Here is a 13,300-nt window from a genome sequence, read left to right on the forward strand (position 1 = left end):
TATAGCATTTTCCACAACCTTGGCTAGTAAAGGGAGTAAAGGTTTCCTTTGCCTTAGAGGGATGTGAGTTGTTATCCTAAAGAATGTCATATTGTAGCTCAAGTTCTTTGTGCTTTTCATCCAAGTCACAATACTTTTTTCTTGAGAGCATTATGTGCTTTCTTTATGATAGCATGGTCCTCTTGCTCTTTGGCCATAGCCTTGCACAAGGATTCTATCTCACTTCTCTCTAATGCAAGAGCGTCCTTACTAGCAATGTAGAGATCTTATTGTTTGATAAGAGTTTCCTCTCTAGATTTTAGCTCAGCTTGGACACTCTCTAAATCCTCCATTAGCTTAGTGATGAATAATTTGATCTTTCCATCCAAATTTTTAGTTGTTGAAGAGCCTTGGTGTAGAGGATGGCTTGTGGATAGTTATGGTTGGAATCTTCTCATCCTCTTCACTTATGCTCTCTCTAGTTGAGTCTCATTCATGCCTAATGTGAGCCTCTCCTATGTATTTCTTGCTCTTTCTTATCTTTCTTGTACTTGTTGTCGTTGATCTCATATGGACACTTGATAATGAAATGTTCGGTGCTACCACAATTGTAGCATGTCCTGTTCTTCTTGTTTGGAAACTTTCTTCACTACCTTATATCCTTGCCTCTTTAGTCCCTTTTGAAATCTCTTCATAAAGAGAGCAACTCATCAACCTTCTCATATTGTTCATCATCATTTTTATTTTCACTTGAGGATGATGTAGTATCTACTTGTTCTTAGACTTGCTTGATTGCTTTTGGCTTGCTTGTTGATCTTGTACTTGCTTGTAGAGCCTTGCTTGCTTGATTTGTTGGCCTTGAGAGCTACATCCTTGATCTTCATGCCATCTAGCTTTGCTTGCAACTCACCAAGCTTCTTCATCTCATTTGTTTCTTCTCTTTGCATGCCAAAGGTCAAGACCCTCCCAAGTACATCATTTGGTGTGAAGCACTCAAACCTCTTTTTGTCTCTAATTAGAGTAACCACAGTCTCATTTCTTGGTGAATAAGCCTCTAACATGATTTTGACTACCTTGTGATCATCTAGCTCATCATCACCATAGCCTCTAATCTTGCCAACAATCACCATCAACCTATTAAACATCTCTTGTGGCCATTCTTCATCCAATATCACAAACCGGTTGAGCTTGGCCATCAACAACTCAATTCTTGCCTTTCTAACTTTGTCAATTCCTTCATGTGCAAGGTGCAAAGTGTCACATATTTGCTCGGCAACATCAACACCCATCACTCTATTGTACTCATCACCATCTAGTGAACTAAGTAACACACTTGTGGCTTGACCATTGAGATCTTCACTAGAAATTGAGCCACATAATTTTTTTTTGTTCCTGGCAAATGTATATAATCTAGGGTACTTGATCTGCAAGATAGGTATGTAATATCTTTTGCTAGATTAGAATTTACAAATTAGTTCTGTTCTGATGAATCATTGCAGTTACAAGCATTTTAATCAAGCTGTCCCTGAAAACCTGTTATTCAACTGCATGCAGATGAAGATAACCTGTGTGCTGCATTGTACCTTCTAGAAAAAAGAGAAGAGTTTGAACTGGTGTAATTACAGACACACGGTCCCAGAGCTTAACACCAAATATAACAAAATTCTAAGTTACCGCCCTGATTCTGGATGTTAATACCAATAAAGAAATACGAACACCACTTCTACATATATTGTTTTTTTCTTACATATAACATATAGATTGTTGTTATTTCACCTCCTCAATGTCATTTCTATTGGTTTCACTCCATAGCATCCATAATAGTTTATTCATTGCTTCATCCATTTTCAATGATTGGCAGTAATACTCCAAGAAAAAACTGCTTATGAGTTATGGCCTCAAGCTCTGAGCTATTCAATATTGAAAGTTCCTTATTTTTGAATAATCACATTTTCAGTAATGGAACTCGGGAATGATCGTATCATAGGACATTTATTTATTACTGAGCATCATTTATACTCCCTCCGTACTTAAAAATAAAGTTATTTTAGACAAGACTTGGAACAAACATTGAGAATATAAATCATGAATAACTTTTAAGTTGTTGAGTTTGGAAATATGAAAACCATATGTATAGATTTATTTTGAAAAATACTTTCACAAAAATTTACATTATCACTTTTTAATAAATATATTTATAAAAATAAATAGTCAAAGTTATACTTTAGAGATCGTGTCGCTGTCCAAAACGACTTCATTTTTAAGTATGGAGGGAGTATTTTCTACCACAATCAAACACACTAGCAAGTAGCCACTGTGTGATTCTCAAATGATGCACTTCTACCGTGAGACGAGAAGCAAAAATCTTGGTTTTATAATTATCAGTCTTTGCTCAATATAATACTACTCATGGTACCGTGATCTATAAATTAGCCCTTATTTGTCCGGTTTGTTTGGGCTTGTTTGACTTATAAGTCATATTTTTTTAGCCAATGAATAATATTTTTCTCTCATACCAAATCAACCAACAGTATTTTCAGCCATGACTTATCAGCCAAATAAACCTAAACGAACAGGAGATATAAAACGAAGGTGAAAAACGTCCAGTAGACTCCAAGCAGGGCGCGGCGAAGACGCGTTTGCCGCGCCAGTTTTTCTAGTTAAGTATCTGGATTACGTACTTAGCCCACTAGAAGGCCGTTGCGTAGGAGGCCGATACAATGTGTTTGTCGGCCTTCGAAGGACACGGCTGCGTTGTGGAGTTCACGTCGTGTCCGAGAGACGAGAAACAGCCGAACAGGTGCACGCACCTTCTGAGTTGTGACCGTGATTTGGCATGTGCATCAGGTAAGCGAGTTGATTCATATCTACAACTACATACAACCACCTAAAAAATAAGCGGATCGTTTGCGCGTGCTCGCCCGTGGCGTGCTGCTGCCGGCGTGTGCCGCCGTGCTCGTGCGCCTCCGCTCTGGCCCGCGCCTCCGCGCTCGGAGCTCTGCTCGCTTGCGCCGACGCGCGAGCTCACACGCACAGCCTCGCTCTAGAGCTCGCCGCGCTGGTGCTCTGCTCGGCCTCCACTCTGGCCCGCGCCGCCGCGCTAGCCGCGCTCGCGTGCCATCTCCATGCACGCCCGCGCACGAGCTCGCACACGCCGCCGCGCTGGAGCTTCGCGCGCCTCCACGCTGGCCTGCGCCGTCGCGCGAGCTCGCACACACAGCCACGCTCTGGAACTCGCCGCGCTGGAGCTCTTACTCGGCGTGCTGCTGCCGGCGTGCTGCTGCTGCTGCTCATCGTGGCCGTGGCCGCGTCGGGATGGAGAGAGAGAGAGGAGGAGAGGAGGAAGAAGAAGATGACATGTGGGGCCCGCGTGTCAGTGACAGGATGAAGAAGTATACATCTTCGTATACGCTGCAACTGGGTCCAGACTGTGTCTATACGTATTCAGTGATATTTTTGTAGGAAGCGAAGAATTATAATGACATACTTCAAAATATACAAATAATAATGACGTTTCTCCGAACATCGGAAATTGTAATGGCATTTGTTCGGTTAACCCTGTCTACAACTACAACCACCTAAAAAATAAGCAAGGGGATCGTTTGGGCATCGCCATTTGCCCACGCGCCCGCAACGAGTCCGTGTCCGGGTGGAGCTCCAACGAAACAGAGTCCGCGTCCGACGTCCCCGCACGCCCAGGCTTCCGCTTCCGTGCGTGGGAGCGGCGCGGGCGAGGAGGCGGAGCAGCGCCATGGCGGTGGTTGTCCCGGTGCTAGGAGAGGAGCGCGAGCGCGAGGTCGGAGTCTGCGTTCCCGTGCGCGGAGATGGCGGCGGCGAGGCGCGCGTCGGGGAGCGGGACCAGCTCGGGTCGGTGGAGCGGCCGGCCAGCACGCGCGCAAGCGAGGCCGCGAAGGCAGGGGCGATGGCCGGGCTCGGTCTCTGGCTGCGGCGGCGGTGCGGGAGCGGGGTGACGGCGTGACGCGCTACGGCTTGTTATCGTGATGTGCCCAAATAATCGCTCCGCTCCCCTTCGCCCGTGTCTGCAGAGTCCGAGTCCGAGTCCGAGTCCGGCGTGACGCGGAAGACGCTGTGCTGCACTACGCGCTGGCGGCGGACGCGGCGCTCGCCGCGCTCTGCGATGTCGCCGTGTCCGGCACAGACTTCATCCTCGCCATCCCGCACGCTGGCTTCGCCGCGCGCCTCCCCACGCTCCTCGCCGGCGGCTCCGACAGCAGCGAAGTGCCGCTGCTCGCCGCCCGCGCCTTCGCCTAGGCTTGCGAGACCGCGCCTCACTGGGCCCCGCACTTCGCGCGCCACGGTGCCGTCGACTGCATCGAACTCATCTCTCCTGTGCCTGCAGCAAAGCAGCGCAGCAACGAGGCCGTGCGCCGTGCAGCAGCGACGCCGGCCGAGCTGTGGACGCCGCCCGGAGGAGTAGACGTATCCTGCCCCGCCGCGCCGGAGGAGTGGAGGCACAGCTCCTGCGCCCACAGGAAAGCAGCACAGCACCAATGTGGAGGCCCTCGCTGCCTTCCCAGAAGTTCCTCACCGCCCTCATCAGGCTCAGAACAGAACACCCATCAAGCTCAGAACAGAACCCCTCCCTGTTCACAATTAGCACGGTTGGTCATGCTCTTGAATATCAATTTTGCTGGTCTGCGTACTGTTTATTGTTTATGGTAATTGTTTTGTTTGATCAGAAATGCAAATTTGCAGTCATGTGCCGTTAATTGGTCGCAGGAAATCTGTGTGTTGTTAATTGTTTGCAGGAAATCTGTGTGCTGTTTATTGTTTAGATTGCTTGAGCCATTCATAATCTGTACAGTGGGTGTTTCTTCATCTGCTTTTTTTCTACTTATTTCAGTAATTTGGGGAGAAGGAAATAGGTTGAGAGGAACAAAGATGTAGCAGTTAGGTCTTGAAAGACATTGTTTGGTTTGTAGGAATGAAAATTCAGATGATCCAGAAAAGGTTCAAGCCTATACAAGTACAACAGAAAGCCTTCTAAAAAAAGACAATTTCAATTTTGAATTGTTGAAGAGCAGGTAATGGTATTCTTGCAATTTGGCAAAGGAAGATAGAAATGTCTATGATAGAAGGACGGAGAGGACATGTTTATTGAGTTGGAGAGAGCTCTAGAAATATATCAAAAGTTGTAAAACTAGAAAAGTCCATTTGTTTATTTTTATATACCTCTCGGAATTGATGGCAGTAATCGTAATTCAGTATTTCCGTTGTTACAGTCCATCCAACTTATGTTTGGATTTAGAATGAGAAAAATTGCAATATGGCTCAACTTTGGGATGGATTGCATATTTGGCGATATGTAGTCTTCTTGTTAAAGAACTAACTGATAGACATCAAACCCTATAAGTCTTGATTTTGTATCGAACCCTTCAAATCTTAATTTGGCTTAGTGAGGATATTCAAACGACGATAATGATTTTTTTTCCTCCCGTGCAACGCACGGGCAATTGTCTAGTATACATATAGATATGGTGCAAATGGACGGGGATATTAACATCCTTTTTTAAATTCTTTCAATTCAATTTTTATTATAGTATTATATAAAAACAGATAGATATAATTGCATCTACCGTTTATGAAACGAGAGGTGCTTGCACTGCATGGTGCTTACCTGACTATCCCGACTTCCTCGGCAACTCCAGATCCGACAGAAACATGTTTCTCGGAGAAGAACCATGTCCGGCCACCTAATACCATTTGACAACGCAGCATCTCCTGGCAGCGGTGGCGGTGGCGGTACGCAGCGACAATGGGGCAATGCCGGGCAGGTGCGGCGGTGGCAGCGGCAATGCTGTGGTGGCTTACAGGGTGCGGTGAGGCGGTGTGGCTGGAGCTGGCGACCACGGCGATCAAGTGCCTGTCCAAGGAGATCCAGTCCAACGTCGTCGTCATGGCCGACTACTCCATCCTCTTCGAGGAGCACCCCATCCGCCCCAGGGTCTCCGCCAAGGTACACCCGCCTAACAAACAATGCGAGATGGATTGAATAAGATCACCGATGCCAGCACGAATAGGACCCAGACCGATGCGTACCTGGTACCATCTCGCTTTGTTTGTTACAGTTACAGCTCCTGTTTATTGGACTGAACAAACATCAAGAACAGATGGATCTACTCTCACTGGAGAAAGAAAGAAAAAATAATGATGTGGTCGTCACTGCAGTTTCTTCCTGGATTGTTCCTGCAGGTGACATCGTCCTGCATCACACCGACAAGGTTAGCCATGGCCAGTTTGCCTTTACCACGGCGGAATCTGGCATTTACCTTGCCTTCTTCTGGGCGGAGACTGTGGAGAAGGGAATGGTGGTCAACCTGAACCTTGATTGGAGAACAGGGTCGCAGCAAAGGACTGGGACTCTATTGCTAAGAAAGAGAAGCTTGATGTGAGCACGGTACCAGCGATAAATTTAGGCATAGCAATTCAGGCCCTGTTTGTTTCAGCGTGTGGAATGTGGATGTGAAATGGACGAGCTCTTAACAAATTAGCATCCTGCCGTGGCAGCCTGCTTGTTTGTTCCAGCTTGAGACAATTTAGGCTAAAATAAACAGGGCCGGTCGCTTTCCCCACCAGCCAGAATTCCATATTCATTGATGATTCTTAGCCATCCACATTTTTTTACAGGGTGTGGCGCTAGAGCTTGTCAAACTAGAAGTAGCTGCAAAAGCCATCCATGAGAACTTGCTCTACCTTATATTGAAGTAAGTAAAATTTTAATGTTTTTATACAACACCGATGACTGTTTAAATGACAAATTGGTTATCAATGCAGAGAAGCAGACTTGCGAGACCTGAGTGAGTGGACACAACTGAAGATCACATGGCTGAGCCTTATATCCCTCGCTGTCTGTATCGCAGTCTCAGTTTTGCAATTGTGGCATCTCAAACAGTTCTTTCGAAAGAAGAAACTCATCTAGATAGCACTTCTAGTGTATAGTCTGAGGAAACAAGTTACAAGTACAGGCTTGAGTGATCTAGGATTTTTGTTAGTCAGCCTATTCGCTTGTTGGTTTCAGCCAGAGCTTATCAGCCAGCCAATAGTGTTTTCCTCTCACAACAAACCAGCATCAGCAAGGCTTATCAGCACAGAAACCAACTAGCGAACAGGCCAAGTGTCTAAAGCAAGTTCAGGGATTAGATTTCATAGCATTTTTGGCCTAACACTTTAGCTTATAGCTATTGCATGTGGGTTTTAGAAGCAGATAATGAGTTACATGTTCATTTGTCACACTGTTTGTGTAAGCCCCTCACCCTTCTCCTTTGATAAGTACCACTTTTCCTTAGATGTGTCCATTACTTATAGGTTCCATATATTGGAAACATGATTGACCACATACTATAACAGAATAGACCATTGGAAGGTTCACTTCATTCAGAAGGAATAGCAAAATGCAGATCAATAGGGTTGCTTGGTTTGTTCATCAGTTGTATGTGTAACTGCCTAACTGGAGCGCACACCATTTGGATTGTACCACTGTATGGCAATGGTAACATTGGTACTCCTATGAATATCTAGAATTTTTCATTGATGTGACATTATCATCATGCAATTTCTGCTGGATGTTGTATAAATGGATTGGTGGCAATGTCATTAGATGACAGTTCTGTCCATAAAGCCAATCAGCCACTGAATAATGTGCAGTCAAATGGCTACAATCAACTTATTTTTCATATCAAACTAGATTGTACCAATTGGGAAAAAAATGTTTAGACCAAAGAACAGTAACAAACCAAGACTGCATATTACATTCAGGATTCAGGAATCAAAGAACAGTGCAGTTAACAGGCGCAAAACTTGAACTAGTGAAAAATAGAACCAAATGATTTCTAGCCTGAGGTGCAGATACATTCAGGCTGGTTGAACAACAAAACAAACAATAAATTATTCGATCAAATTGTCCTGAGCAAACACATTGGGTAAAAGCTGCCTTGGTTTAGTGCTAACTCACTTCAAGAATGGCAAAATGCAGCAACTCCTCTATTCTATGCACACTCTCCCACTGTTCATGTAAGTGAACTTGCAAATCTCCTCAAAGAAATCATCAGCAGCATCATGGCAGTTCTTCATCTGAGAAATCCTAATGATCATCCTTCTTAGCCTCACGCTGTACCTGACAAGGGACTCGAGGGTGTTCAGCTTCTGCTCAGCATTCAGAGGTGACCGCACGGTGACCAGGACCTGCTCCAAGGAAGGTATCACGAACCTCGAATCCAACTGCATTGACAGAGCAGAGTTATTAGTTACGCCATACACCACCTAGAAGTCCAGAAGTGAAACATTGCAAACATAGAAGCGGTAGCCGGTATGGCATGGTTTACCTTCCTCAGGCTGTTCTTCTGACACAGCGCCGCGAACATGGCGCCGTGGATCTCGAACTTGCGAAGCTTCGGGTGGCTATTGAAGAATTCGACGAGGTCGATCTCCGGAAAGGGCTGCAGCGTGTCATAATCACCGCAGAACTCAACCTTCATCACCAGGTGCTTCACCTCGCCAGCGCACTGCAGCACCGAGCTGATTGCACCCCAGCTCCACTGCACGCCGCGCAGCGAGAGCTGGTCCAGCTCCGGGAGCTTCCCCATCTCGACATGATACAGAGTACCTAGAACATCCCATTTTTTAATAGTAACCATCAGGCAATGTGAAACAGACCAAATCTGTTTCGCAGGGGAACACGCAAAGGGGCATCCGGAGCGTACCAGTGTTCTTGGAGATTGTGAGATGTTTGAGACGGTGGCCACCTTGCAGAGAGATTGAGGAGAAGCCCTGGATCTCAAGAGACTCGACGCGGGGCGCGGCGAACCTGAGAGAGCAGTTGCCAGAGCCGACGAAGTCGAGCCGGCACCGCTCGAGCAGGGCAAGCGAGACGACAGCCTCCCCGGCGCACTCGCACCCGAGCAGCGCGAGGTCGGTGAGGTTGGGGCACGCGGCGACGGCGCCGTTGACCGCGGCGTCGTCCAGCACGGCGCCGACGACCTCCAGCACGCGGAGCCGCTCCATCCGGCCCCACGCGGGGGGGCGCGTCATCGTGAGCCCCCACAGCCTGAGCTCCTCGAGGCCCGCAGCCACCCCGATGGAGTCCAGGTGGCCCGACTTGTCGGTGGCGGCGGAGTCCACCCGCAGCTCGAGCACGCGCAGCGTGGCGGCCCGCGCCGCGAGCCAGCGCGGGAGCAGCGACGCGGAGAAGGGGCAGTACACGACGAGCTCCTCGAGGCGTGAGGCGGCGTCGACCATCCTGCCGATGGCGTCGTCGGCCGCGGCCACCGCCGACGCCGACGCCGGTCCGCCACCCACGGCCTCGAACGCGCCCCGCGGGAAGTAGAGCGACGGCAGGAAGGGCATGCAGTCGCGCCAGCAGCGGGCGACGGCGGCGCAGGAGGCCACGTCGCGGGCGTTGCTGAGCTGCGAAAGGATGTGCTGAACGACGCCTTCCGGGAGCGCGTCCATGCCGCCGTCGTACCACGGGGAACTGTTGCCGGAGCGGCGAGTGGCGGCCGAGATGGAGATTGGGGGGTTGGTGTGCGCGATTCGTGTGAGGCTGGAATGGAGGTGGGGTTCGAAATTTAAAAGGAGTGGGGGGAGCCGCGGCGTGGGAGGATTTGGATTTTGAAATTGTGGCGACCGTTCCCAAGGGATTTCGTGGCCTGCTCTGGGCATTCGAACTTTGAAACCTTGGTGGGATGGTGGGAGGTTTGGGGCTTCCTTTTTCGAGTTGGCGCCTGCCGCAGTGCCGTGTGGCGGCGCGGCTTGGGGCGGGTCCGCGCGTGCGCGGCTGCCATTCGTTTTTCGCCCGCCGACTGGCGAGAGAGGCGGGAGCGCTAGCTTTTCCTGACATCCAGTTTTTTTTATTCGTGGGCCGACACAGACACATTCAGCACTACCTGTAGGCCTGCCTTGGGCTGGGCTGGGCTGGGTCTATGCGGGCTTACTTATATATTTTAATTGTTGCTCAAAATTTAATCAAGAAAAATTCATTCACTCTTTTAGTTATTATTATTATCGTCATAGTCTAATTTTATTATTTCATGAACGCTCAAACCAAATATCTTACACCTACATTTTCAAAACCGTTTAAATTACCACCATAACTTAATTTAGAGTAGTTTTAGTTTTGTCCTTTTTTATAGTTAAAAAAATGTGTAAATATTTTATAAGATTTTTAAACCATAGAAAATGGCTTTAAGTATTTAAAATTTCCCAAAACAAATCAAGAGTTAGATTAGTATATGAAAAATCAATATAAAATATTTAGAGCTTATGAAAACATCTTTAGAACCTTCAAAAAATAGGTTTAACTCTAGAAAAATATCAATAAAGATCTAGAAAATTCTCATAACATTATAATTGATATATAGACATATTTTAGAAACTTTGTACGGTACAAATATGAGATGCAGCTAGCATGAATACAACATACATTAATGTTGAATGTATTCATAATATCATTTGTGCCGGTAGCATATTGATTTTTGTGAAAAGTTGTAAAACACGTTTACATATTAATTAGACTGTTTTCCTAGATTTTTTTGGGTATTCTTTACATTTTACTAGAGATAGATATAGTTTTAACTATCTAGATTTATTTTCATGAGCTCTAAATATTTTATTTAGATTTTTTGTATCCTAATTTATCTCTAGATTTTCTTTTGGAAATTTTAAAAGCTTAGAGGCATTTTATGTGGTTTAAAAAACTTGTCAAGCATTTACCAAAAAAACTAATAATAAAAAAGGCCAAAGCCGCCTTCAAAATCACTTAAAGCCATGGTAGAGAGGTAATTTGAACGGTTTTAAGTGTTCAGAGGGTAAGATGTCTAGTTTTGAAGTTTGAGAAGGAAAACCAGACTACAGCGATATTTCAGGTTGGTAGAATAGACTTTTTTACTTTGATCTTGTATCGCTAACTCGCTCGACTCATGGCTGGCTCAGGTCGACTTGACTCGGCTCGTTTTAACTTTTTCACGCTGGAAGTCTAGCTCGCTATTTTAACGAGCCAGCTCGCGAGCGGCTCACGAGCTGAGGCCTATCAGTCCACGACCATGAATTCAGAAGATGATGGTGCTGACCTAGAAGTGTACCCCTATTCTATTGGTATGTGGTACTTAAATATTGATATTATGGATTGTTTTGCAGGGAGAAGATGATGATGCTAACATTGAATCTGTGGACTTTTCTAAGTTTGTAATGGCAAGCAACTAGTTAGTATGCTGGAACTACATGATCATGGATGAGCTAGCTATGTTCCCAAGCTCAAAAGGTTCTCTTTAAACTCTATGCACATGTTTATTGTTTTCTAATAGATGCTTTGACTTTGGAGATTTATTATAGGTGGATTACAAAGGAATTGCTCATGAGTTGTGGGAGGCAATCAACCGCCTCTATGGTGACTCCTCCACAAGTGATAATGACAAAGTCAAGGAGGATGATCCCAAGGAGGAGGTGCATGAGTGTGTCGAGCATGACCATAATTTGGTGATTGTGGACGATTGCTCCACCTTATGGTCAAGTGATGATGATGATCGATCTACCACAAGTTTACTTGACAAGGTTGAAGATGATGCCTCAAGTGATGCAATTGATGATGCTACTCCATGCACACTTGATGGTGATGACGATGGATCATGCCCGGATAACATTGCTACTATAAGCTCATCCACTACATCACATTGCTTCATCTCATAAGGTGACATCAAGGTATCTAATGCAAATGTGATTGATCTTGATTCATATGAAGAGCTTCTAGATAGATTTGGTAGCATGATCAAAGCCTTATAAAAAGAGATGGCTAAAACCGAGAAATTAAAAAAAATGAAAACTCTTTTCTAAAGAAAACATGTGAACAACAAAAGCATCTACTTTATGTTACTACTTGTTCATATGAGGAGCTAAAATTGGCTCATGAGGAACTTAGTGTTGCTCATGATAACTTGGTACAAGACCATACTTTTCTCATTAAATATCTTTCTAATGAGAAGATTAAAACTAGTGAGAGCTCATCACATGGGTCAAATGATCAATCACATAATGTTGCTAACCCATGTGATGTAGTTGTTGACGGTAGTTAACATTCATCACAAACCGTCAATATACCTTGTATAAATAACTAAAATGGATCATCAACATAGACTTAGGGGTTTTAACTAATAAATTCCATGTGTTTTGGTGAATCTGTGTTTTCAGCAGGATTTAATCAGAAAACCTCCAAGGAGGACCTATTCGTCGAAGGAAATCGTGGAATTCCACAGTGGGACCAACGTAGAAAGACTTTAGAAGACTCCAGGAGGTATTCCACCAAAGAAGGGCTCAAGCCACTGACAGGTGGGGCCGGTCAGCCCCACTATTAGGATGGACGGCCTATGGGCCCCCATGTCAGCCTCTTGTTGTTACGTCGGTTCTCCATCGCCTCTAGGATCACATCTATGTTGTTCTTTTAACTCAGTTTGATCCAAGGGTCCAGAATGCTTGAAGGCCCCTATATATACCTGCCTATACCCCCTCCAAGGGATCCATGCATATGATCCCGAGACTCTGAGTGCCAGAAACCCTAATTCATATTTCCACCAGGATCAGAGCTAGACATCAAGAGAAGATTAGTCCTCAATAGGATCTAGTCTTATATTAGAGATAGAGAGATAGAGTGTGAGGGAAGAGTTTGGAGGAAGTGTCGGACCATCGTTGCTCTCTCTATGGCTTGTACCCTGGCAGAATCAAGTTCTTCTTGAGCTTGCTTTTGAGATTCTTTGGTAATCGACTTCTAATTAAAGTAAGCATCTTGTTCATATTGTTCTTCATGTTTACAACTCTCTTTGAGTACTTTAATCCTTATAGCTCCTGGGTTAAAGTAGTATTCATAGTATAAGCGTGGTGCTTAGACTCGGTTACTCGTGGATGTACCCTACTTTTTGGATCGGTGGAAGGTCGCGAGGGTGACTCTTATAGCCTTGTTGAATCCTTTGTAGTCCACCTCTCGTTTGTAGGCCTAGCAGGACCTTGTTACTATAGAAAACATACTCTATCTGTGTTTTCTTTAGTAATATCTCTAGAATTGAACAATAGAAGACAAAGCTTACCGAAGTTAGAACTAGAAGACCTTAGTGATCTCCTTTATATTCCTGTTATCTAGCCTTGATTGTGAAATTGGGTTAAGTTAGATGTAGTTAGTCTCACACATGTTTCCTTGAGATGGATATAAAATTGGGTTACTCCTGGTACTGGGTTACTCCTGGTGATGTTCTACATTGGTATAATATTCGTGCGCTTGCGAATTATACCAACAAGCATTTCTGGTGCCGTTGCCGGGAAA

At 45.5% G+C, this 13,300-nt stretch overlaps 1 protein-coding gene and 1 pseudogene across 1 annotated transcript; one reads left to right on the forward strand and one right to left on the reverse strand.

Moving 5' to 3' along the window:
* Nucleotides 1-3,585: 3,585 nt before the first annotated feature.
* On the forward strand, nt 3,586-7,506 carry LOC136501271 (transmembrane emp24 domain-containing protein p24delta3-like; annotated as a pseudogene).
* Nucleotides 7,507-7,739: 233 nt separating this feature from the next.
* LOC136501975 (F-box protein At1g10780-like) lies at nt 7,740-9,518 on the reverse strand. Its single transcript, XM_066497476.1, has 3 exons — nt 8,700-9,518; nt 8,322-8,602; nt 7,740-8,217 (listed from the first exon to the last, which is right to left on the reverse strand). The coding sequence occupies exons 1-3, from the start codon at nt 9,445-9,447 to the stop codon at nt 7,981-7,983; spliced, it is 1,266 nt and encodes a 421-aa protein (XP_066353573.1). The 5' UTR covers nt 9,448-9,518; the 3' UTR covers nt 7,740-7,980.
* Between the last annotated feature and the right edge of the window lie 3,782 nt (nt 9,519-13,300).

The sequence above is a fragment of the Miscanthus floridulus genome, chromosome 13, assembly GCF_019320115.1.
Source record: "Miscanthus floridulus cultivar M001 chromosome 13, ASM1932011v1, whole genome shotgun sequence".
Taxonomy (NCBI): Eukaryota; Viridiplantae; Streptophyta; class Magnoliopsida; order Poales; family Poaceae; genus Miscanthus; species Miscanthus floridulus.

What these genes read in the sequence shown, in the direction of transcription:
- LOC136501975 (XM_066497476.1), bottom strand. Translation starts at nt 9,447, where the DNA reads ATGGACGCGCTCCCGGAAGGCGTCGTTCAGCACATCCTTTCGCAGCTC. An exon ending in CACAATCTCCAAGAACACTG is followed by an intron (nt 8,603 to 8,699) that starts GTACGCTCCGGA and finishes GGGATGTTCTAG; the next exon opens with GTACTCTGTATCATGTCGAG. An exon ending in AGAAGAACAGCCTGAGGAAG is followed by an intron (nt 8,218 to 8,321) that starts GTAAACCATGCC and finishes CTGTCAATGCAG; the next exon opens with TTGGATTCGAGGTTCGTGAT.